The following is a 26689-nucleotide window of genomic DNA, read 5'->3' as shown; positions in this document are numbered from 1 at the left end:
GTAAAATAACGGGGTAGAAATACAGGGGCGTTACTTATTTTACAATGACAAACTAATGCTAAACTGTTTTTTTCCACAGCGGAAAAATAAATCTACAGGCGGTCATGTGTAAATAAATAAATAACTATACCAAAAAGAGATTGAATACTTTGCATCCTCTTTGGATAGGAACAATCGGAAGCATCTGAACTTCCCAGAATAAAAATGTAAGTCACGTCCTATGTGTCAGTGAAGCCTTAAACTGATCGGGGCAAAGTTCCGCCGACACAGGTGGCTCCCCGTTGCTGCAGCTCGATATTAATACTGACAATAAAATCCTCTGCTGCATCCGCCCCTGGATCTACATCAAAATAAACGGTAATAAAGAATTCACCTTCATCTAGAAAGTGTTCTAGGAGACTGAACAAACATTTCAATTAATCCAGCCCATGGACACTGAGTAAATTCATCATGTTGCTGTATTACCTGCTGAAGGTGAAATGCCCAATTTTTTTGCAAGATCACTCATACTCAACATGAACAAATGTCATCTATTTAGAGAAATATTGCAATTTTTTTCTCCCAATATGGCACTTCTGCGAGGCAATCGGCGAAACTTCTGCTTACCCATGGCGGCCTGTGCTTTGGCCCCTGCGCTGGGCGAGCCCCCTCCCATCGCAGAGAAGCTGACGTTGTAGTTGGGTCGGTTCTGGGGCGACGTGTGAGGCATGGGGGTGTGGCTGGGGCTGGGCTTTGGCTGCGGGGCGGGCCCCGGTCCTTGGGCTTGCCATCCCGCACCGCCTCCGGCACCTGGCTGCCAGGAGGGGAAGCTGGCCCCCGCGTGAGACTGCCACCCTCCTGCATGCTGTGGGGACGGAGGAGGCCGTGACGGGGAGCCCATGGGGGGGAAAGACGGGGTAGTTCCCGTAGGTGTGGTGGGTTTGCTGGAGAAGCCGGTGCCCCCTGAAGATAAAGGACACAGGGATTATGGGGCATGATGACGAGATTGGTGACAAAAGTGACAAAGGGGGAAAAATTTCAAGCGACTGACCTCCGAGGCTTCCCCCCAGGTTGCCTAGGTCAGCGAACGGGTCCAGGGTGTTTGGCTTGGGTTGGTGGGTGGGGGTGCTGTGGACTGAGCCTGTGGGGCTGGTAGTGGCTGACCGGCTGCCCATAACGAAGCCTGGGCCTGGGTGAAAAAAACAAACGGATTACCATTTGTAACTGGACGATTTGTACCAATAAAAACCTCCTTACTGATGCGAAGAATAAGCCACAATAAGATTAAATGCTTCGGTACAGTTACCTGTGCCTGTGGTTGCCGGTCTGTTCCAGTCCCATCCTCCCTTGGCATTTTGCTGCTGAATGTTGACAGTTGGGGTCGAGGGAGGAACAGGGGAACTCCGGCCTATTCGGGCACATGCAGGTTTTGTCACACACACAGAGTGCACGGTGAATGAGCTACTCTATCCCGCACAGCCGGAGAAAATAATAACAGGTTTGAGTCTCACGAGAGGCGTTGCTAGGGGCCCGTTGGATGTCTAAATGGATCCAACCATTAGATATTGGAAGTATATTTACTGTTGATATCGCCTCATGTAATACAGAGCAGGTCGTGTACTTGTAATTGTTGAAATGAAGGTCTGCAAGCTCCAAAAGTATCAAACCCTTCAACTGGACCTCCGATCTGGTCCAGACATGTTTTCAGGTCCATAATTAAAGTTCAGGATAGTTTTAACCAACAGTATGAATTAAATTTATGTCATTTAGCTGATTAAAATGCATACCCATAATGTTGTCACCATCCTGCTCACTATATGTGAAGGGGCTTAATCTAAACGGACGTCTTAATCTCTAGTAGGAGAGTTGTTCTTCCCTACTTGAAGTTAAAAAATAGGGCTGTGGGCGAGTCCAGGTTTATTAATGCAGTTAGAGGATGGAGAAATGCTCAAGTCAGCATCAGGTCAGTTACTCGTTATAGGCTACTTCATGCAAACTCATACGTTGTGAAACATACAGCAGCATAAAAAAAGGCTATCTCTTGCAGAGTAAGCAGTAAGTAGAGCAAAGCTTTAAAAAAAAAAAGGGTAAAAGAAAGAAAATCACAGAGCAATCGAACAGAAGAAAGAAAGTCAGGTTTGGGCGCCATCGTTCACGATGCACGTTTCAGTGTTGAGGCTTGAAGATACCGTACACCGTGCCTTACCACGATGTGGGGCAGACTCCTGACATGTCTTAATAACGTCCACAGCGCTGTGAGACGGTGTGTGTGTGTGCAGCAGAGCAGCGGGACCATGCCTTACCCAGGCTCGTGGGCTGCAGGGTGGGTGACGGAGAGCGAGCAGCATGCAGGAAGGGGTCTGGCTGCCCCACGTTACCTTGTCCGAGGAATGAGCCCATCACGTCCTGAGGCTTCGGCATGGGACCGGTCCCGAAGGGATCGAATGCTGAAGCCAAACAAAACACCCACTCCTGTTATTGTCTTATTAAGTAAAAGAGATTTTTGTTACTCGTCCACACGCCAAAATAAAAAAATGACCATATTTATTATGCTGTCAAATTATCTATTAAATTAATTATTAAAAGATGTTTTGATTAATCATACTCTTTCTTATTTCCGTTAAGGATCATTATTTTGCCTGTTGCAAGAGATTTGTTTTTCTGGCCTGTGGCCCATTCTTTGGATTTAGGTGAAACGAATATGTTCCATACTTTATTTATTTACACTATAGATTCATTTTTTTTTTCAAATTTATATTATTCATTAATATTGACAATTAGTTGGACCAAATAATCGAAACTGATGTTCCACTTAAGCTGATGTGGAGGACGTACAACCGCCTATTGTCATCTGATGAAAACCACGCGATGAGGTTGAAAGCACCAGGAAAAATGCTGGTAGCTTTTGTCAGATTATCATGTCTAAGGTCAAGAATGAACTTTGATGCTCAATTGACTTTATCAGTCTTTAACAATGTGCTGAAACCCTAAATGTTTTCGTGTCAGACGATCCAAAGCGTACTTTTAGCCATATCCCATTGAATTCTGTTGATAAATCAAACCTGGGATCTCACCTGGTGCAGGAGAGTGACATGGCGAGGCGGTGTTGGGGACTACTTTGTGTGGTGTGGACTGTGCGGATGACGGCCCACTGGACGGCTGAGGTGCGGCCCCAAATAAATCCCCTAGCAGGTCAGTGGCTGCGGCCGCAGTGGACGGGGGCTGAGACGAGGAGCACGGGCGGTTGACCGCCTCCCCATCCAGGCCCAGAAGATCAACTTCTTCAGCGGGCGCAGGTGCCGCAGGAGTTTGGACCAGAGGGTCGGGTCTCTGGGGGGCCGCGCCGGCATTGCTCCGCTGGCTGGAGAGGGAGAGCATCTCGTCGTCCGAGGGCTCGCTTTCTTCGCCGTGGCCCCGGCCGTCTGGGCCTCCGTGGGGCCGGCTCGGCTCTGCAGGACGATGAGACGGAAAACAAGAAGGAGGCAGGTAGGGAAGCAGAGAGAAAGGGGCGTGAGGAGGAGGTGTACACAGTGGAATGAAAGACACATCAGAGCAGACACAGGGGATTACATGGTGGGAGGCAGCAGACAGAAATACAGAGCAGGTTTAAGAGAAAAAAGGGGATAAGAGGGAAGTGCTGTAGGAGTTAACGGGCAACTATTTAGGTCATCACTGCTACAAGCACCAGGTCTTCTCCTAATACTGAGTGCTGCACACTTCGCACTCTGCCAATGGGCCGGACGCTGCTTTTAGCTAAGTGGGGGAGAAATTGTCACAACAAAACACATATGCTCTTTATTTACAGGAATCCAATTTATAAAATATGCATTGCGCTTTCAAAGAACAGGATGAACAGTAAGTTTACTTTAGCTCTAATTATTCCAGAGCGATGTTTCACGTTGGTAGAACCTTTTTAATTTGTGATACTTGTGGCTGCACAGTTTTTTCTTTTGATATCATGGCTCATCCACAAATATTTTTTCTCTAGATATGTAGAGAGAGAAAAGAAATGCCTGTGTGTGCCGTTGTGCTGCACACGTGTGTCACTTGCACTATTGCAGTAATTTATTCAGATCTCAAGTGGACTAATATTCACACCAGAGGCGTTTGAGCGTAACATTTTTCTACCAACATGACACATCACCACAGAACAAGTGTGGGCTTGATTTCAATTCGATCAAAGACAAGAGGAGAGGATCAATATTATGATAAAAAAAACTTTGATTGTATGATTGAATTGAACCAAGCCCTGGTTAATTAATCTCACTGTCTTTCTCTAACTGACGTGTTGCCTCCTCTACTGTCTTACCCTCCAGATCCAAGCCCTCCATCTCATCTTGTAGGAACAAAAATGAAAACGAAATTAGTTTTGTTTGAAGATCTACATGTTAATATGTGCGTGTGTGTGTGTGTGTGTATCCGCATGAAACTGTCCACTTATTTCTCTGGCCTTGTGAGAACTAATTTGATTTTTTTACTGTTTTACAATTTACTTGTGGATGTCTGCCATTCATGCAAAAGGTTCAAAAATGTAGGTTACGGTGGAGTTAGCTTGGGGTGTGGACGAGGGTTTAGAGTTAAGTTAGGGTTATTATGATTACCATAAATTCAGGCGAAAGAGCCATCATAATCGGTTACAGAAAATTGTGATAGCATCAAACATGTACAGGCAATATCCTTGTTTGTGTAGCAAACTGCACAAAATATTGTATTCTAATAAATTACATGTAAAAAAAATTCAATCACTAAGATGTCTTTATAATGTCTTACTAATCATTTGTACTTTTGTGCCGTGCACATGCTATGTGCCTTAATCCATGTTTTCACACGTCATAGAGTAATTAATAATTGATTCTTAGTGTCTCTGTGTGTACTTCTGAGTTCTTTTTAAAGATGTGTCTAGCGTGCCAAATGCAAAGTCCATATAACTTTGTTTTGTGTGTCTCACCTCTGCGATAATTCAAATAGATGGGATTCTGAGAGGATTCACATCCTGTTGTATGTGTTGAGATCACAGATCACAGGAGTGTGTGTGTGTGTGTCTGTGTGTGTGTGTGTGTGTGTGTGTCTGTGTGTGTGTGTGTGTGTGTGTGTGTGTGTGTGCCTTTTGATCCTTTGATCATAGCATCAACGGTGTTTTTGTGTGATAGGAAGTGAAATACACACAACTGCAGCTACTGTAACACAACTCAGAAATACAGTCATAGGCTAGCAGTCAGCTCTGAATCCATAAATTTTCTATAAAGCTTTATCCATTAAAGGTCGCGGGCTGGAGCCAATCCCAGGGGACAGTGGGTGAGAGGCGGGGTTCACCCTGGGCAGGTCGCCAACGTATCGCGGGGCAACATACAGAGACGAACTACCATTCAAACTCACATCCTCACCTAAGGGCAATTTAGAGTCCAATTAACCTAATCTGCCTAAACATGCAAACTCCACACAGAAAGGCCCCGAAACCGGCAACTAGGAAATGTCCAGAGCAACATTTGGCGGACATGTGCGTTCTTACAGCCCCTCCAGAAATGTCAGGGACATGTCCGGACTTCAGTGCGTGTCTCAAAGCAGACTACAGCTCCCATGAGAAGTTTTCTGGAGTTGTGATTAAGCTCTCAGAAAAGGCTGATGAAAGAAACACCCAATGAAAAAGGAATAATACACAAAAGCGCCCACGTTGGTGCCCCAGTGACCCCCCGCCCCCACGGTACCAGCAATGGCCAGGGCGTCCTGATGTTCCTGGTGGCAGGAGAACAGCACGCTGGGGCTGAGGTCTTTGCAGGGGAACTGCTCCCACGGCGGCGTCAGGTCTTTCTGCTTGTCCACGCCCTCGACCTCCACGTCCAGTATCACGTGGAACAGCTGGGGATACTTCTCAGGAGAGTCACATGCGTCGAGCTCTGGCCTGAGCGGAGAGATAAGGTGTTTGGTAAAAGACAAGTGAGAGGTAGCGAGCGGTGGAAAAACTGACTGGAACTGTTGTTGAGGGCAAATGTTCGTACTTGTTGAACTTCAACACGTTGGTTCCGGGAGCGATGAAGCCAGTGTGGAACTGGATCTGGAAGATCTGGGTGTTGGACACCTAACAGGAGGAGGACAGGTCAAGTTTCGACCGCATTCGATTCTACTATATCGTATCTGTAACTGTACTTGTTGAGCGGAATCTGTAGTCACCAGAGTGACGTTTAAACAACGGTATTTGGAGACTGCACCGTTTTTTTTCCGCCTCATTCCTGTCCGTTGTGATAACATTTTACTTCTCAGCCGAATTTCTTAAGTATCAAATATGTTGACGGTAAGACAGGATGTAATCATATGCTAAATCTGCAATTGAAACATAGGGGCACATTTTATATCCATAAGCCACTGAGTTTAATCACTGACCTACTGTAGCTGTAGTTGCATGTGTATGTTTTTTTTAAATAATTAAAATGTTTAAGGGAACATCTAGTTCCGAGTTGTAAAAAAAACAAACAGAGCTTTAAATCGATATCGACTGCTTGTCTCACATTCATCGTTTTTTTTCTCCCCGACGTGTCTGTGGCTTGTGTTTGGAATGAAAATGCAGAAAATGCCGAAATAAGTTGCAGCCTCTTCTCGAGACCGATGGACGACTGACGGTTCAGTCAATGTGATCCTGCCGGGGACTGTGAGATTGAGATGTCCACTTTACCATTGCACAGGCTCTGAAGGAAGGAATCTGAGGGATTCGGCACCGTGCAGTTCTTAAAGTGTACCTTGGCCTGCAGACGACCTCCAATGGTTGACCTCATGTGGTAGATGGAAACCACGACGTCTCCTTGCACACTTACGCCCAGGGGGAACACCACCTTCCCTTCTTGGATCCTGTGCTCTCTAGGGGGGCGTACAGAGATAGCAGGACGGAGGGAAATTGAGGATTTTTGGGGAACAAAAGGGGAGAACAAGCTACAGTACATATATATATATATATATATCATCCAAGGCATTACACCGAGTCACTACCTCATCCGCTCGTACTCCTGCGCAGTGGTGAAGATCTTTGTCTCTCCGATGAGGACGTCGCAGAAGGGCCGACAGCCGCTGCGCTGTTTGTTGAAGCAGGGGACCGGACTCATGGTGAGGGCCTTGATCGCCAGGGGCTTGGAGTGCGGCAGACTGGGCTTCTCTGACACCATGCTGCACACGTAACCGATGTACCTGCACAGGGGCCGGGGAAAGTCAAAAATCAGCGGTCAGTGTTTTTGCCTCTCGCAAACTGACCCACGATATGCAAACAGTGGGAGCTCATTAGACTCGGACGCCAGCGGACACAAGCACAGAGCAGTGTTACAAATGTGAAACAGACAAATCAATCTAAGGACTTTATGGCTGCAGTTACCATAAACTCTGAGTCTCTGACTCATAATAAAACACTTTCATTAACATATACATTCTACAGCTACTGGCTGAAAGGCGGTAAACACTTTTCCATCCTTAAGGGGCTAAGATTCTTGCTCGGGCGGAAGAAACTGACGACTGTCGGCTACGCTGTTTTGACTAGCAATGAATCACCTGGTCTGATATTATGCTTTTATGCCTGAGTGTTTTAAAAATGCATTGATTTCTAAATGGGTATAGATGGGAGAACAAACGTGGCCAATGCCGGAACCCACTGGGGGTGTGAATGTGTCCCTAACCTCATCAAATCAATGTCTTTTTTCTTGGAGACGAGCACAATATTCGGTCTCAATGAAGAGAAGAAGAGCTGTTTAGAGGTGGAACAAAAATATCCGTTCAACCTATTGTCAATACACAAGGTACAATATCCTTCATGAATCATTTCATTAAAGGGAACCACCAATTTTGACGATGGTTCTCGCGTGAAAGGTATTTCAACCTCACTTTTTGTCTGACGCGATTTTACAGAAACGAAAAAAAGAAGAAGGTCGTTTTTCCGAGGCGAGGCGTCCACAAGCTCCATTTCAATGTCGGGCAGCCTAACGCAGCTAAAATTGCCCTTTCCATCCCTTTTCCTTCTTTCACTTCCCCTCGCTTCTCCCTCATTCTCTCTCACGCGTCGGAGGCCGCAAACCTGTGGTGTGAAGGCCAGAGGCCTGAACCCGGTCTCTTGGCGCTGAGCAGCTGCATGGCAGGAACTGGGTTGTTGAAGAGGTGGCAGAAGCAGAACATGGCACTGACCAGGACACCTGAAAGAGCATGGCCATCCTAAAAAATACCAAAAAATAAAAAAACATAAAGATCACAAAGGAGACCCTCAGACATCTGATGAATGGATTTTTACAGCTGCTTCGATTTGGCCTCGTCTGTCACGCGTGTCAAATCCTGCACCAAGGCAATTTACATCTTGGCCGTATCAAGAGTGAACATGTTTAGACCAAGCCTCTGAACACACTGACGCAAACTTTATGAATGCTGATCCACACTCCGACAGACAAACTGTTAAAGTGACCAAGACTGCTCAAATAAGTCTATAAATTAGACAAGTTCACGGACATGTCTGTTGAAATACCAAATAGAAGTGAAAGTAGTATTAGCTCTCTGACTGCCTTCCCTTTCCTAGGTTTACTCTATAGTTCATTTCAGGTCACCGAGAGACAAAAACATTGTTGTGAAACACAGTGTTTCGGAGAGGCGACTGTCTGTTGCAGATTACGCAAGATGGAGCCATTTGCCAAGCCTCAACCCCGGACCACAGTGACTTGGCCATAACATGCTCCACCGCACGCCAGCGTACAGTATCGCTGTCTCTGAATGAGAACAGACAGGAGCCTTCGCTGAATGTGCTCGCAGTGAAAAACGTTGCAAAGTGTCCAGGGGGGAATTTAGCTGTGTTGCATATTTTCCTGACGTATCAATGCTCAAGTGCCGTCGGTTGGTAAGGAAATGTTGCCGAACTTCCAAAAATCGATCTGTGTCACGCAACACACTTGTGTTTTGGGCAGGAAGATTATTTTATTTTTTTCCAACTCTTTCAACCCTCTCCCACCAATCACAGAAGCTTAAATATGAGATTCAGGAATACATCTGTGTTCTTTCTATCCATTCCAATTATAATGACAGAGTTCAAATCCACAATTTCAAAGGATTTCAGCCTTCACGGCCCAACAGTCAGGACAACAATGCTCCTCTCTTCTACTTTCTCAGGGACAGTCAAGGCTCTTTTCAACACCAAAAATGAAACTGCGAAGCAACAAGAGAGGCGGACACACTGACGGGACTGTGTGGAATTTAACAGAAACCTCTCTCTTTTAGGCTCTACGCTCCGCTATTTGGAAACTACATGGATCAATACTCCAGTATCTAGGTAGAGAGGAAATATGTAGTGGGGATTTGGGTACTGTTGCCGTCATCTGACATAAAGTGTGGAGGTTCGCTTGTAAATTTTGTTTTTATTCATATATACAATAGGACCAAAAACAAACAAAAACACAGCCAATCCCGGCTGACTTTGGTCGAGAGGCGGGGTCGAGCGCATATCTCACCCCAATCACCTTGTTTTCTATAACATCTCTCCCCCTCTTGAGTTTAGAGTATCTTTAGAACAGCCAAGCTGAGAAATAACCTGCGATGGCGATAAAAATGTATTTGAAGTGAATTACTGTGCACTGAAATGTGTGGTGAGAGGGACACTGGGAGAACCTTTCAGTTTGGCATATTTCCACCACTCTGCAGAGACTGGAAAATAGGTCACAGAGAATTAAAACAGCTGCACTTGAGGGAAAGCAATGCCACGAAACCTTCACTGGATGGTAAACCCAAAAGAAAAACACACAGCCGACAAACTTAAAAACAGTTTTGGAATTCCAGTGCAAATTCAATTGAGGATGTGGATGAATGTGACAAAAGGCAATTTGATCGTTGCTCTTACCGAGCAGGTGATGACACACACATTCTTGGGATTCTGTTTGAGCCAGTTGTGCATGTTCTTACACACAGCAAACAGGTTGTGGAGGCCGGGAGACTGGCGGGACGGCCAGTTACACTCTGACACCTGGAGAGGAGTTGGGGCAGGGAAAAAAAGTAAGTGGTGGTGATGGTGATGGTGGGGGAGAGAAACAGAAATAAAGGGCAAAAAAGAGAGCAAATGATTTGAAGAATAGAAAAAGAAAGGCAGAGAGATGGAGGGGTGGGGAGTGGAGGGAGTAGAACAAAGGTGAGCGAGCAAAGGAAGAGTTGTTAAAAGCAGGAAGAGGATTTCAAAAGAGATCAGGAGGAGAGGAGGGAGGAGAAGTGGAGGTTAGCAACAGCACTGCAGCAGTGGAGCGACACAACACACCAGCTGCCGCGATGAGTCATCTGCTAGAGTTAGATAGTGACTTCCACGAGCAGACGGGGGGCCATCTTAGCCACGTTAACCCCACAGCTTGACTCCTCGGCTTCTTGGGATGTTTCTGCCGAAGGGTTGGAAGTCTTTATTTCTGCAGTATACAGACCTCTACATGTGTATTAACTCCAATCTAAATCTCTCTGACACTAGGGCCTCATGCTGGGGTGACGCCGCCATGTCATAACCATAAAGACGGAACAAGGTGGAGTGAATGGAACAGTTACATTTTGGCACCTTAATGATTTTTATGGTGCACACTTGGGTTGTTGACCAATAAATTAGATTTTTTTTTTCCGAACATTTTCTCCTGCGAATTTAATGATTAAACTGCGTATGTAACAGCCGGTGTGCCACATCTTTTAATAAAGTAAAAACTACCAACGAAGGCATTTATTCATGTGAAAATACACTCACTGATTTGTCTATTGCACCAAAAATCACCCCACAATCCCCCAAACATCTTTACAGCTCACACTGCACTCACTTTAAATATTCGACAGCAGAGGATTTAAACGCCTTCGTCATTTTTTATGATGATAGAAAGCTATAAGTATAGTTGAGGGATTCTGATGATAGACCTCAGACGCAAACATTAATAAAACTGATATTCCTGGTCGACCAAACCAGGAATTAAAACTAAGTAAAAAAAAATAACTGGAATCAATAACAACTTGATAAGCTCAGATGCTGAACACTTTTTCGCTGTCTTTTTCTTTGCTCTACTAATTATTTGTTGCATGCAGAGCATGACAGAGGAGCGACAAGCCTGATTGGGTAAATCTAATTAGAGGCTTTCACTTTGGGGCGCTTCCATAGTTTACGTGCACATGTTACGACAGTGCCCAGCAAGCGAATTGTAAATAAATCCTCATATCTCATTTTAGTGTTGTAATAATCCAGGGCATGAAAAAATGTGTCCAGCAACCACTAACAACTACGTACGAACCGCTAAATCTGTAATGGCTTTAATCTGCGGCCTCGTGAGGCTGCGTCACACTCACCCTGTTGGAGAATTTGGCGCCACGGTAGTTGCGCTGTGACAGGTTGAAAACAGTGTAGTGGTCGGCATGGCGACTGTCGAGGAAGGAGCGGATGTCCTCCACGTGGTTCTGATACCCAATCTGTACCGACTCTGCTGGATATGTCATTACTGGAATGTAAAAAAAGCAAATAAGTCTATATTTCAGGTGCCGGATGAGATAATTCAAAGAGTTTTATACGGACGTTGACGGCGGGTCTGCAAAAAGGCGAATTGAAAGGCGGTTGGTCACACATATGGTAGGTCAACATTCAAGCATGATTATCAGTGGCTGCCCACAAAGCATGATGGGATAGAAGCCCTCAGGTGAGACTCTGTCCTCTGAAGGACACACTGCTGCTCGTCACTCTGGAGTGAATTTGAGAACGAGAGAGAGCGGAGGGGAATCTGGGGATGCAGGCGTCTTGTCTGTTTGTGTTTTATTTTGTTGCCGTCTTAGAATTATCCGACTTCTCCTCCCACTATATCATTACAGAGATACAAATCACTATAATTGAATATTTCCACGTGTAAAATAAATGGTCGGTGTGTTTTTGCACATTGTAAAAAAATTAGGGGATGTCTTTTTTATTTTTTGAGACATTTTTGCGTCTACACACAGCACACACATGCACACATCAGCATCGGCAACAAACAAATGTGTTCACCTATGATGCGTGATGTGATGTAGGCAATGTCCAGCTCCCCTTTAGTGTACCTGGAAAAAAAGAAAAAGAAAGAAATATTTAAAGATTCATTTTCACAGCTTTTTTTTCATACAGTTCTTAAAGCACAAAATAATAACAGTAATAGGAAAGATTACAAGAAATCATATTTACAAATAACATAGTCTATGAGAAAACAATTTCCTGAGGAGATTATGGTGTCAATCTGTAGTTTCAGACTACACTGTCTCTGTGCATCAGGTTTATCCAAGAAATGAGACTCAGCAGGCTTCAGAGCAGAAGCTTCCACATGTGTGACTGTGGGTCCGTCCTCAGTTTCAGGCTCATCACACCGGAGGCTGAACCCGCCCGGGATCAGAGGAAATACCATATGCGAATTCTTTGGTTGAGCGGCACTGCCTTTCATTTCCAGACGTAACTCTTCCATATGGACCCTTTTTTTTTTTTTTTTACAAGTCTGACAGCAGCTGCAGTGCACACACACACACACACACACACACACACACACACACACACACACACACACACACACAGAAATACACTGCTGCTGCACATTGGAGGAGATGGAGAACAGCATTAATGAAACACCACAGACGAGGTGCAGGGTGGGACAGGGTTTGGTTTTCATGAATAACACATACACAACGGGAGAGTTGATTTGAGATTTGAGTTATGAACAAATAAATATCAATTACCCAATACCAGCAAACAACTCGCTACACCCACTGTGCTGCGTCTTTCATGCGAACTACATTAGTAGGCTAATGTGAATCGAATTCAATCGTTGCCAGCTGTGAAAAAGTGCCGAGCAGAGCTTGATCTGAGCGAAGCATCTCTGTGTGGGCACACGGAGCGGTGCCATAAGCCCCTGGTGCAATCCCAGATCTGGTTACATCATGCAGTGCTGCACAATTAGTGAGAGCAGGTGAAGTACGTCTTGGAAATATTCTTCTATTCTTAATACAAACACGGCCGTATCGTGAGCAAATTTTGGATATTGTGTTTTTTCTTGAGTTTTTAAACAGCTAATATAGCACACAAACAGAAGTAGTTAAGCAGTAAAGCCCTCCATAACTTCTCCCCCGCCTAAGCCTTCCATAATGAAGTAATTGGGCCATAGTTCAGGTTGTCTATTTTCAAGACCGAACAGCAGGTTTCACAGGAAGACATTTAATGTGAATATCTAGGTGGTTTACTCCCAAAAGAGCAAGTAAATAGATATAAGTTTACTCATTATAATAATGCTAAACCACATATCATTTATTTCCTTTCAAAAATAGGAACGTTTAAACCATTTATTTATTTTTTTTTAAATTTCAAGGAACTAAAGGAGAATTCATTTAATCCCAAGGATATATTACTGAAGATAGTGGATATGCTCTCTGGGTAAATCTGTTTTACCTGCTTTTGCCTGAAATAGCTACTGAGCTATTGGAGGAAAGAAGCAGGTCAGGTGTCAGGTTCAACTGTTCAGGGCCAATAGCCACGCAGTATACAAATAATCAGTCTCCCTAACCTCTGGAGGATAGAATTGCATCCAATTGAAATGTACTGCAGGGTGCGGCACATAGACGGTGGTAAGGGGAAGGACACAAGAAGGGAAAATCCTGCAACTAAGGGATGTTCTCCCTTTTTTATGTAACCCCCCCCCCCCCCCCCCCCACATACATTTAATACAGAATTTCCAAGAAAGGAATGAATCTTAAGATATAATCAAATTTGGTAGTTGATTGTCTGCCTTGAATTAAACCCATCAACTCTCAGAAGTAAGAGAATATACAGTAGAAGCAGCCATTTTTAATTAACGTAATATGGAAATGTGACAGTTTAAAAACTTGTAAATGAAACTTGAGTTTTTCTTGTTGATACATTTTTATTCCAGATTCCACATCATCATAGAATGGAATATGGAAGATCAGAAAAGCTGAGATCCCTAAATAATAACACAAATCCCTGAATTTTTAGGTAATATATATATTACTTGATAAATATATATGTATTTGTATGTATAGCCAGGGGAACAGGGAGTACATAATGTTGTTCAACAATTTTAAATCCTCATTGAAAACCCACCTACACTCATTATATTATAGCCAGCCATAGCACATCATCACTTATTGCTTTTTTTTTTTTTTTACTTTTATGCTTGTCTGTTGTTTTAATTTTAATTTTCATTGTTTTACAATAACTGTCTTAATATTGTTCAATTGTCTTATTGTCATCTGTTATTTAAAATTGTAAAGTGCACCGAGAGCATTTGCACCGTTTTTGTTCAAACGCTGTCCCTTTAAGAGCCTCGCGGTGTCAAATCTCGCGATACTTCACAACGCGGAAGCAGCCGTGCGCGGGGAAACGAGTGACTTTTGAACAGGTCTGGTGAGAAGCGTCTGTTCTCCACCGCGCCGACGTGAGTAGCGAAAGAGAACAAGCATCATTTCATATCGGTGAGTGCTGACTATTTACATAAACTTATATTTAGTGATGCCTTCAACAGTCCTGAGGGGAGATAAGGGAGCGTGTTGTGGTCCAGGTGTGCGCGCGCGTGCGCAGATCATTATTTCATTTTGTGAAAGTGTTGTCTATTACAGGTGAAAAGAAACTGTAACTCATCAGGTTTTTAGTCATCTGACATTTGAGCTGAAGTCTTGTCCATTGTTCGTGTGGTATTTCGTAGCTGGATGCTGACATTGACTGAAAAGTGAGATGTATTATTCTGTTATGACAATGCTTGTGTTTCTGAAAAAATACCCTCAGCGTTATATAGTTAATGCTGCTTTCTTTAATTAAATGCTGCCGGGGAATAAAAGACCCACAAATGAATTAATTCTGTGTCTGGTCCCGTCATTCTTGGCCTGTGCCACGTGCCGGTTTAATCGTGTCGAACTTCCCACGGGGGCATGAAGGACAGTGTAACCACTTTGTGTTTACTCTTATGAACTGTATAAATAAAGTTTTGTTGTTACTTTGCTAATTCGTATTATAACACCGTTTGATAAAACGAGTGTTTTTTGGTATCTCATCTTTTTATAACATGTAAACTCTGTTATCATTTCACAATTACGTTCGGTGAAAATCTCAAAGTGCAACTGCAGTCTTCAGCTTTCGCAGGCTGTGTGTGTGTCTAGCTTGCTTATACACTTAGTGACAAAGAAAGACAACACACACACACACACACACACACACACACACACACACACAATTACCCAGAAGCACCAGCACCCAGCTGCCCGATGCTTATGTTTTTCTTACTGCACAGTAAACATCAGGGGCATGAAAACCATTTTAGGCCAGATTGCATCAGTAGAGAGGTGCTCTAACTGAGTCTCTAGTGACCCAACACACACACACACACACACACACACACATACATACATATGCTCAGTGTAAGACGGTTATATCTTGGTTGATATCAAATTTGGGCTCTGCACATTCCCTCCACGCTTTTCTCTCCTAAACCCTCTATTTTTCAGGCTTTTCTCGCATCGCACCCCATTTGGGGTTCAGGGGTAATCGGGGGCCATCTGGTTACAGACCAAGGACACTTTGGCTTTCACCAAACCAGCTCATCCATCCAGACTCCGCCACTGTTGTGACTCTCGCAGACAGAGGAACACACTGTTGAGAGGCTGTTTCCTCCTGACCGGTTTCCCTGCAACATTTCCCTTCAGCCAGGTAAACACACACACAAACAAACACACAAACAGGCTGCTTTAAATAATTCAGCAACAAACCCATTTTGCATTGAATATAGATGAAACTGAAGCAGCGAGTAACCAATCAAATCTTTGCTGTGCTGCTAAATGAGGACCTGATTAACAACTGTGCCCGCGGGGCCATAAATCGAGCATTGCTCAGGTGAATTTCTCCCAAAGTTCTTTAGTTAACTCTGTACTAACTGGGCCCTTTTCGCATTTCTCCCTGCTTCGAAAAGGACCTGCCGCAAAATGAGTTTATCTCGGCAACTACAAGGTCTATATGAATGATCTTGGTATCTATATAAAGGCAACACCTGTGAGATGTCAGCAGATGTGTAAAAATCAGGGTGGAGATTGTCCTTCCTATCTACTATTTCTTGACCTCAGTGGAAAATGTCATGAGGTAAAAGAAAGGTGTAAAGGAGGATTCATAGGACTTAGGAAAAGCAGACAGCGCTGCTCAGAGGACTCGACTTTTACTTAACTACGTCATTATGCCACGGCGGATGTTATTGACGGTGGTGAAACTGCAAATTTCTGAAGATGGACTACAAAAAACGCAGCGGCTCCATCCAGCATGTTTTACCATTGTGTGGCATCAGATGTAAATGATTCATAGGCAACGGTAACTTACATGATGACACGTTTACGATCGTGTGCGGTGCGTCACGTTAAATATCGCTGCCGCAATGAATTGTGGGCCGTCGTATTCTTTCCTTTCACAAAGGAAAGTCCAGTGTACCCTATGCTAAAGGAGATAGGAAAGGAAGGATTGAGGCACCTTTAGAGAATCCGAAACCTAATCATGGCTGCCGTTGAAATATTTCCGGGTCACTTCAAGATTTAGGAACTTCCTCAGCAACTTTGACAATTCGACAACACCTTAGATGTCACTGGGTCAGAGTAGATGAAGATCGAACACAACATATCACTTATGTGTCTCAGTAAGTATTTATTCCATCTAAATACAACTGTTTTATTAAAGAAACTGAGCCCCGACCCACTTCTGCATGCGTTATTTATTTTTTTTAAGGAGGAATGTTTGAAATTTGCACTGGTGTTTCTGAGTCAAGTTTTTGAGTCCTGTATGTAAATGATAACACTAATTATCTCTGATAAGAACATTTTTAGTTAACTGTTCTATTCTGCCTTTGTTTCAATTGCCCGTTTCGCAGGGTGAACAACAGCAGACACATCATTATATCCTGTAAACAACCAGAGACCGGCGGCTTTTTATTATGTCCCTCTAATTAACCAGTGGCTTTGCGTCCGAGGTTCGCCCTCACAGACACAACAAAGACAAACCAATGACGGTCATTACAGGGGATTATGTATATCTATACAATATTATCATCGTGCTCGGAAACTGCTCTGTTAGATCCACCCTACTAGATAGTGAGAGACGCTTATTTGTTTATAAGGACAATAAACTAGAAAGCGACCTGTCCAGGGTGAACCCTGCCTCTCGCCCAATGTCAGCTGGGATTGGCTCCAGCCCCCCCGCGACCCATAAATCTTACCTGTGTCAGACGGCACACTTGAAAGTACACAAACATGTGAAATATTATTGTAGCACTGCCTAAAGTATATCTACATTACCTTTCTGAGGCTTTTTTGCCAGTTGTCACAGTAGCCTACCGCCCACCACCCCCATTATGCCAACCGCCCACTCAAACATACATCCACTGTCCACACACAAACACACACACCACCACCATCACACATAAGGCCCTGATGAAATGAACCCTTCTGTATCAGCAGTGCACTGGCCGTTTGGCACAATGAACCGCCATGAATAATTCAGCAAGGAGAGGTGCGATAGAAAGCGAGGAGACAGAGGAGAGGAGGTGGAAACCAGACGAGAGGAGAGGAGGTTGCCCAAAACGAGAGGTAATGACAGGACAGGAGAGTGGGAGTTTGCCAGCAGCAGGGGGGGTATACACGAGAGAGGAATAATCACGATCAAATCTGCTTAGTCAATAGTGAGAGGAGCTGTGTGTGTGTGTGTGTGTGTGTCAGACAGACAGACAGACACACACACACACACACACACAGACAGCACAGAGGCCCCTTTGTGCCGCCCGGTGCAGATGCCTGTGCACAAACACACTGGGACTGGGACCGAGCTGTGCCAGACTCAGCCGCCTCCTTCCTACTTTAGATTCAACAACAGCAACAACATTCAGCTAACCAATGTAATCGTCATGTTAATATTTATCACATTAATATGTAATCTCATCATATTATAAATATATGATTAGATGAATGTTAATCTATTTAAATGTTTGCCACTGGTTGGTTTTGTCAACACGCAGCATATTTGATACAAGGAAGCCAAAGAGAAAACAGAAAAAAAACGACCAGATGGGTCGCTTTTGAAGCAGCGAAATTTTTCATTTCTTAGTATTTTTCTAAAGGCACCATGTATTCAAATTGCTTGTTTTCTCTGTACCTAAAAGCAAGTCTAAACTTAGGATAACATTTTTCTCAGCAGCAACACAAGTCGTGTAGGACTTGCACACGCAACGACCAAAAGCCCTAAACTGCAAGCTCACATGATTCATTATTTTTAATAATGGTCTTAAAATGACAATAATATTGTTTATCGCAGTCATTTCTGGGACAATATATCGAGCAACAAAAAGTAGTTATCGTGACAGGCATAGGCGTGCCTCCTGTCACCAGTAGAGGCGCTATTTTGGGAAGCGGACGATTTGGTTGTTTTTACCACATACGACATAGTCTGTCATGGGTTGGAGGACTTGTTAAAGCCAAAGCCAAACCCAGCCATTGCCATCCTGTTACAGAGCTTTGACACTGGCACTCTTAAGATTTTTCTGGATCTTTACATATTTCCCAACTTGTGCCACACAGACAAGCAAAATACAGGTAAAAGCAACAGTAGTTTAGAAATACAAGCCTGCCCCACGCTACGACCTGTGTACTGCCCCAGCCTTAGAGGCAGTACACAACTTGTCATTCTGTCATTCAAACCAAAAGTATAAATATATCAGTCACTTACGTGGCAACCTGATGCATAACCTTGGTGGACGTGTCCTTCAGCGTGTCCTTCAGGTTGTCCTTGAAGTTGCTGAAGAACTTCCCAGCTCCTCCCTTCACCATATCCAACAGTCCTCCGCCATAATTGGCATCCATATCTGGGGATGATATCATCAGCCAATCAGAATCCATAGGGCAACCCACAGAGATACACACACAGTTAGAATGATAACAGATGCTGTGAACTGTTGAAAAACTTCAACCGAAAAGTAACAGCGATTTTCTATGCAGACGATGCATTTTAATAACTTTGATCAATGATTAACATAAGCATGAAAAAAAGATGCAAAAGGACAGAAGAGACAAGACACACGAAAATGCATACACTTTGTGGAGGGGGCTGCTTTTTGAGGGTAAAGACCTGGTTTTAGTGTTCGATCGGTTTAGGGTTTTCTGTGTTATGGATTCGTATGTTGGGTTTTTTTTAAATAACTGAAATATAAGTTTGGGTTAGGGTTCCATCTCTAAAGCTGCTTTCAGACATGCACTGAAGTCCGCAAATTTTCCAGACACCTTCCCGGAAGCGCTGAGAGACGCAAATGTCCACAATTTTTTTCTTGCCAGCTCCCCGGTAAAGTGTTTCAGAAAATGTCAGAGTGAGCCCTTGTGGAAATGCAGCAGGAAAATCCTGTTGGTGTGAACGCGTCTGACTCGGACAATCTCCTGCTGCATTTGTCACGTGAAAGGCAAACTCCATAAAATGTCCAGACCCAATTTTCCAGAGTTCATATCTGAAAACGGCTAGATCAAAATAAGGAATGGTTCACACTTTAAATCAGTAAAATTATGCGGAGCAGAAACAGCATCATAATTGTTAAACAAACGTTTTCACTCTCACCCTTTTTAACCTCTTCACTTACGGTGCTGGTTGTTCACTCATAATCTTCTCCTTTTTTCACCCATAAGATATTTTCTCAGGTTTGTTAGATTCATATTTGTGGTTCAGTGGAGGGACATGTCATATATTTAATTCAACAGCAGTCTTTCATGCTCAGACACATTTATTTACAAAGTCATTAAACACACTGTCTCGGACGAAGTCTGTCTTGACACAAATTCTGGCTGTTGAGATAACGTTTCCTGTGTATATTCGGAGAGAAACCGCTTTCACTCATTCCCTCTCTTGCTCACTTCATCCCACCGCGTGTGCTATTTAAGATTGTCGGTAATTTCCAAATTTAGACTTTTCATCTCTTGACTGCAAGAAGTCGGGAATTTGTGACAGCGATTTATTTTTTGACTGGTGAATAAAGCCCCTGCTTGTTGAACTCGTGCTGAACAGCATATGATCCACAGCACTCTCTCCAAAATTCCTCTAATGGAACTTTGCCTGTGGCAAATGGAGGTTACCAGGAGTTAAATCAGGTTTGGCCAACTGAATTACAGCAAAATACTTCTGCTGAACGGACACAGACACAGTGACTGTTGTGTAGGAATGATTTCATTAAAAAAATTTAAAAAACGATAGAGTACCGCATGTCATCCAGTTTATCTCAGATGTGGTTATTTACCTGACATGGGAAGACCAGTGACCCTTTGAATCATGGGACCTCTCTGATCCAGTATTTTCGTGGCTTCAGAGACACTTTACAGTATCGACTACAAATCTGCAGCTTCAGTTTCAACTGTTCTTTATTAAATCTGTCTCTTATGAGTCCTCCATCTCAATAAAACTGCAATGCTTTAATGGATTTGAGTTGGGGTTTGGGTTCTTATTCATTAACGGGTATTGGATTAAGACAATTGTGGTTTCTTTATCTAGATCTGAAAACTGATTCACAAGCCTAAAGTTCATTCTGACATGAATAGTTGCAAACAACCAGAACTAAGGTTACAGGGTTTGTAATGACTACCTGTAAGGAATTACAATTTAAAAGGACCAAGAAGTAATGAAAGCATCTAGCACCTCTGACATTTCCACATCTGAAAGGACCCTTCATGAGGGTTTTTTTTTTTATTTTTTTTTTTTACATACTGTAAATCTGCACTGCACACATGAACTGTCCTCGGCTTTTCGAGGTCAATTTTTTTCTGTCTGCTTAGGGAATTTCATCTTTATTTATCTCTACAGCAGAGGGTTGTGACGCTTCATATGAGAGAAAATGAAAGAGTGGTAACATGCTGCAAAGCTCAAACTCACCACAGAAAAAACATGCTCTGTTTATTTTTAACAACTGATATGAAGAAAAGAACCCTGTGGTTGGATGGCTGAAACTCTAATTATGTGCCAAAAAGGTTATGTTGTCATTGCCGGTTGTTTCTTCCGTCTATCTGTCAGCAGGATTACTCAAAAACTGCTGAACAAATTTCCATGACATTTTGTGGAAGGGTTTGGGCATGATGACCAGTGGAAGAGGTGATCTGGATAAACTTTTCACTTTCTTTAACGTGGCGATATTGGGCATTAGCTTTGGCAGAGGTGTGCGCACTCTTGACCCCTTAATAGATCATTTTATTTGATGATTGTATCGTGGGCTCTCATCATATAAATATTTTTTTTCAAATTTTCGGAAATACTTGCTGTTAGCTTCATACTGTATTTATTTGCAGATGGGAAAAGTTTTGCCAAACTTCTCTACAAGGAAGCAAGCCCCTAACCCTGACCCCAAAACTATTCCTTTAATATAGTAACCCTATAGTGAGCATGTCTGTAGTGGGGAAAATAAAAAACAAACTTTTCCTCTTACCTTCTTCGGGGCAATGTTGTAATTTCACCCAAAAAGTTTTTGATCTCTTTTTAACCTCCTCACTATGCACATTTCCCAGGCAGGGAGCATGACAGCGTGTATTAGGGAAAACCTGGATCCTGCTCTACCTTGAAATCAAGAGCCAAGCGAGCCCTGCCTGGGTCGGCCAATCACGTGTTGACACCCGCACAGGTAGAGAGGCAGCCGTGATGATGACGGAACCAATGTTATTCGAAGCTCTACCAAGAAAACGGGACCAGGACAACCGCTCACCCCTCCTCCTATCACTATCAACCATTGGAAACATGTCTCCCTCTTCCTGCAGTCCCAAACCTTTCTCCCTTAATATTCAACTATCCAGCGTGAATGACAGAAATGCACACGTACGTAAAAACAATGACGCTTGACAGGCAAACACGCTGCTGCTACACTGTGCTGGGCCTCGTTGTGGCTCGGACATGAATGACTGCAGCGTCAATCCAGACCTTAATCTTCTTAATTTTAGATGCTGCTGATGAGACGGGGACTGTATGATTAATCATCTACTATACAGTTTTCCCAGAGGGGTATTAACCTGCTTTGGCAAAGTAAGCTACTACAGGCTCATTGGGTAAAAGGTCTGAAATTCTTATTTGATACCAGTTAAACTACCTCTGTATGTTCAAATGGGTTTTTTTCAAAATGTTGAACCTGGTTCTAAAATGTCCATTAATCACCTGCAGCCAAAACATAACCAATTTTCCTTGAGTCTGATTTGCCAAATTGATGGATTTTGTCATGACTAACAAACCTTCGCTTGATCATCTCCAAACAAAACCATAGAATTATTTGGCTATGCATTTTTATTTATTTAATTATCTTTTTATCCAAAGATAAACTGGGTCTACTGTGTCCATCTCATTTTCTTCCTTGTGTTGTTTCCCAAATTAATAATGTTACATATATACTTTCACCTCTGTATATTACATTGTTTGTCCGTCTCTATTTTATGTTGTATCCATCCCTTTGCATGTCTGCGTGAATCTCATTTGCTTCTCTGTTGGTCTGTAAGCTGCTCTACGTGTCTCGGTGTCAGTGACCAGATGGATGTGGGAGTGTGCAGGCTGGTGAGACGGCCACAGTGACAAAAAAAATCCCTGCAAATACAGAGCCCAGGGGCTCTGATACAGGCTCTGATACCGACTCCATCAGGTAACAGAGCCGCGGACGGCCCGCCCCGGCCCGCCCCGGCCACTCACAAGAAAGAGAGAGCAGTACATTAACAGCAGCACTATAGGCTCAGCACTAGCACTTTGCCAAAAAGATCAATCGTTTTTCGTTGAATGTGTCTCCCTCCGTCTCGTGTACCAACCTTTAACCCCCCCCCCCCAAAAAAAATCGGGGTTTTTGTGAATGGGACAGATGGATATCGTGTACGCGCAGACAGAGACGGGCGCACACACACACACACACACACGTACATCAAAGAAAGCGTCCTGGCAGGAGGAGAGAGAGACATCTGACACTGGTTCCCTCTCCAGCCCCAAATCCCCCCTCCCCTCACTGACCCTCCCACCCTCCTCGTCCACCTTTCTTTTGTTTCCCACAAACGCTCATCCCTGGAGGTGCTGCTGGCTGACTCCACGGAGCACCGCAGTGAGGTAAACACACGGGGCAGAGGCACGAACGAGTGAGCCTCACCTATATAGTCAAATTTACTGTGACTGAATTCAATAACGCGAGTTACGAATTTGTCATTAAGATTCATGATGAACAGATGGATTACATCATGCGCCTTGATCACTAAAGGCCATGTTTTAATACCAATCCGTCATTCACAGGCAATTGGCTTGTGAACAACACGCGTGCTTGTTTTTCCTTCTTCCATAAAACTCGTATTAGTATATTTCGTATATGGAAAAAGTTAATGGGCCACAAATGCGGTTATTATTATTGTAGATATCCCTCAACTTTGGGTGCATATTTTTTCCGTACTACATGCATAATATTATTATACATAAATATTGTGGACATTCAAAATATATGCAAGATAAATGTCTGAAGAACTTTGAACACATGCATGGAAAATCTACCAATAAGTCTAGTCTGAACTATGTGTCATATGCATTAGTATTTGTTTCCCTTAAAGAAGACGAACACTACCTACAACAGTTCTGTTACATTCATTCTGCAGGCAGTAGCCCCCCCCCCCCCCCCCCCCCCCCAGCTCGGGTCTATGGAGCACTGGGAGCCCTTGAGGGGGCTTCCAGTAGCTGCATAGCATCTCTGAACACGTTCGTTCATGTTGTCATCCCTGTGCCGACCACCACCACCACCACCGCTGCTGCGTAAAGACATCACCCCCTCCACTCTCCACGTCCGCCTGAACAGTCGCCGTGTGCGCGCGTGTGTGTGTGGGGGGGGCGACACACACACACACACACACACACACACTCTCTTACCTGAGCTGTCCATGGTGCTGCAGTCCTCCTCTCTCAGCGGGCCCGCCTTCGGTCCAAGGGTGGCCGCTGTGGAGCCTCCGAGTGCGCCGCCGCCGACACCGAAGCTACCTCCGGGGCTATCGACCAACTGCAAAGATTCATAGCCATCGTAACTGGTCTTCTTCTTGTAGGCCCCCAGCAAGCTCATTACCGAAAGACACAAGAAGAGGAATCAAAGACAAAAGAAGCCTCCCCCCCTCCCCTCCCCTCCCCGCCCCCCGAAGGACGCGCTATAGGCTGCGCCACCCCCACCACCACCACCACCACTGCTCCTGTACCGCCTGTAATGATAACACTGCTGCTGCTACAACTGCTGCTGCCGAGTGCACCACATGGAGATGGAGGAGGAGGAGGAGAGGACCGGTCTCCTCCGGTACAAGTATTCTGGGTGGTCTCTCTCTCTCTCTCTCTCTCTCTCTCTCTCTCTCTCTCTCTCTCTCTCTCTCTCTCTCTCTCTCTCTCTCTCTCTCTCTCTCTCTCTCTCTCTCTCTCTGTGTGTGTGTGTGTGTGTGTGTGTGTGTGTGTGTGTGTGTGTGTGTGTGTGTGTGTGTGTGTGTGTGTGTGTGTGTGTGTGTGTGTGTGTGTGTGTGTGTGTGTGTGTGTGTGTGTGTGTGTGTGTGTGTGTCCACTATTCAGCACCGCATTTCCTCCGCTGGTGCTGCTGCTGCACAGTTCCCCGACTGAGTAAAAAGGGGAATCCACCTCAACACACACTCCTCTAATGTTTCTGCTGCATCTATTATTCACATGCTCGGTAGTTGTGAGTGTGCAATGTGTCAAACAACAGGCCTGTATTTCTAACTAGAGTGGATCAGAAACTAGATTGAAACAATGTATCTGTATGTTATTCTGTAGAGATATAATATTTGTCTTTAGTTGTGAAGCCATTGAATTTGCTCCAATGTGCCATTTTTGTGCACAATGTCGCCGTTCCTTTTACGGGCGGATGGTAAATCTTCAGAACTTTGACTATATTATCTTAATTTAATACGTCTTCTGGAGAATTTAGTTTAATTTAATTTTTCTTTATCCACATCTTTATCGATCACTCCTCTCACAATGACGAAGTTCAAGTCTTAAAAGTCTATTTAGTTTTTCAACCATGAACCAAAAACCTAAATACAAACCATTTCATAATGACAGAAGTCAAGAAAACCAAGTAAAAAAAATGAGGTGCCACCACATTCAAATTTGACTCAAATGATTTATTAAAAATATTTGTCGATCATTTTAATTCTTAAGTGACGCATCTAGATGTAACACAGATGAATTATTGTATGCCGGCGGGTGTCTGCAGTGATAATGAGGGTACAGTGTCAAGAGGCACAGATGATTTTGTGTTTTAATAAGAACTACAAAATTCTCAGTGCCATCTATTTAAATAACAAGTCCCTGAAGAAAGTGCTTATGCATGCAGGACATTGTTCCAGTATGACCTACTTTCTTCAGGATGAATAAAGAGTAAATTATGAGTCCGCCTATAATCGAGCAAATCTCTCATTTGAGACCTGAACTGTAAATGAGCGAGGACCCTGGGCTTTAATAAGAGGAGCATTGTAGTCAGCACTGCAGGACAACAGCACCATGCTTTGTCAGAAAAAGGAAACTCACTCTCTCACAGCAGCCTTAGACGATTACAAAACATTTTGTCATCTGCAGCTCAACATCTTTTTTAATCTTCCAAGCACCAATTTTTTTGTGTGATGACCCAGGAACTCGAGCTGGACAAACCATTGACTACTGATGGCATGGTTCCTCCGTTGGCCTTGTCGCCCTGGCAACGGAAAACCCTGCATAGTTCTGAAAAGAGGACATGGGCCTGGGAAACTCTTTTCGGAGAGCGGACGGGAGCTCGGAGCGCAGTGTGAATGGAATGTCCAGGAGGGAGGAAAGCTGGACCCCGCCGCAACCGGACGCAAACGCACTGCCACTCTATTGTGGCGATGGAGCTTCCTGACTCAACCGTGCCTGCTAACATTCACCCCTTGAGGCCCTCATGAGTGGGCATGTTTATCATACAGCAAATGCGGCACGGGCTTCAAAAACCATTGCCACATCAGCAAGATCAAGGATTTGCACATGAAGGCAAATACATGTTCTTTTTTTAATGTTTGTTTTTCTTTCTTCCTCTTCAGGTTTAGTTTGCAAAAGATCAGCGGTTTCAATGGAGGTTGTATTATGACCAAACTCCCTAAAAAAAAAAGGCAAATAGAGCTGACCAAATTCACACATCGATCAAGTCCATCTACTGACATCTATTTTGTTAATCAACGAATCGCTTCAGTCATGTTTTCAAGCAAAAACATCAACCATTTCCTAGTTCACATAGCAGCAAAAGAGAATTTGCTGCTATATCTGTAGTTGACAGTCAACTGTATTTCTCTCTCTCTTAATATAAATATATATAAAATGTTAGCTATTTAAATATGCCGCCTTCGCCTATGGGAAATGGACATGTTCCAATTTTTTTTAATAAAATTTGAAACTGTTAGTTGCAGTCCTAACAGAGAATTTTAAAAAGACAGCAAAAATATCTTTGGCAATGTCTAATTTCTGTCTCGTACTCAATAGTAATAAAGGGATAGTTCAGTGATTTTGAAGTGGGGTTGTATGAGTTACTTATGCATAGTCAATATGTTACCTTATGGAGATGGCGCAGTATTACATGGCCCAAGTATGCTTGAAACAAAAATGCAAACTTAAACGGCTGTCTGGTGGCAAACTGCAGCAGTGAAAAAAACATCCTTTAGCGTGCATTTGAACGGATATAGTTTTTTTTTA

General features: G+C 43.7%; 1 protein-coding gene and 1 long non-coding RNA gene across 6 annotated transcripts in view; one reads left to right on the top strand and one right to left on the bottom strand.

The window, feature by feature from the left end:
• The window catches only part of dnajc6 (DnaJ (Hsp40) homolog, subfamily C, member 6), a 36197-nt gene that overhangs the window by 6890 nt on the left and 2618 nt on the right, over nt 1-26689 (bottom strand). Inside the window, exons 2-16 of one of the 3 annotated variants that reach the window (XM_047336716.1) lie at nt 23870-23996; nt 18704-18839; nt 11969-12018; nt 11284-11432; nt 9824-9946; nt 8027-8160; nt 6958-7152; nt 6711-6828; nt 5976-6055; nt 5685-5878; nt 3054-3428; nt 2283-2426; nt 1286-1387; nt 1031-1168; nt 607-942 (exon numbers count right to left, since the gene is read on the bottom strand). In XM_047336716.1, coding sequence (XP_047192672.1) covers nt 607-942; nt 1031-1168; nt 1286-1387; nt 2283-2426; nt 3054-3428; nt 5685-5878; nt 5976-6055; nt 6711-6828; nt 6958-7152; nt 8027-8160; nt 9824-9946; nt 11284-11432; nt 11969-12018; nt 18704-18839; nt 23870-23882 — 2287 coding nt within the window. In that variant the 5' untranslated portion in view covers nt 23883-23996. Of the gene's footprint in view, nt 1-606; nt 943-1030; nt 1169-1285; nt 1388-2282; nt 2427-3053; nt 3429-5684; nt 5879-5975; nt 6056-6710; nt 6829-6957; nt 7153-8026; nt 8161-9823; nt 9947-11283; nt 11433-11968; nt 12019-18703; nt 18840-23869; nt 24093-26689 lie in introns of those variants that run through there. The other 2 variants (XM_047336715.1, XM_035647768.2) reach the window with 2 other exon arrangements.
• LOC118318274 lies at nt 14320-22321 on the top strand. Of its 3 annotated transcripts, none has more exons than XR_004795661.1 (4): nt 14320-14430; nt 15457-15658; nt 17443-17571; nt 21508-22321. It is a non-coding gene; the product is annotated as an uncharacterized LOC118318274 (long non-coding RNA). The 3 variants fall into 3 exon arrangements; XR_004795660.1 differs by having other exon boundaries at nt 17440-17571; XR_004795662.1 differs by lacking the exon at nt 17443-17571.

This window comes from Scophthalmus maximus, chromosome 13 (genome assembly GCF_022379125.1).
Source record: "Scophthalmus maximus strain ysfricsl-2021 chromosome 13, ASM2237912v1, whole genome shotgun sequence".
In the NCBI taxonomy this organism is placed as follows: Eukaryota; Metazoa; Chordata; class Actinopteri; order Pleuronectiformes; family Scophthalmidae; genus Scophthalmus; species Scophthalmus maximus.
This window is presented reverse-complemented; position numbering and strand designations above follow the sequence as displayed.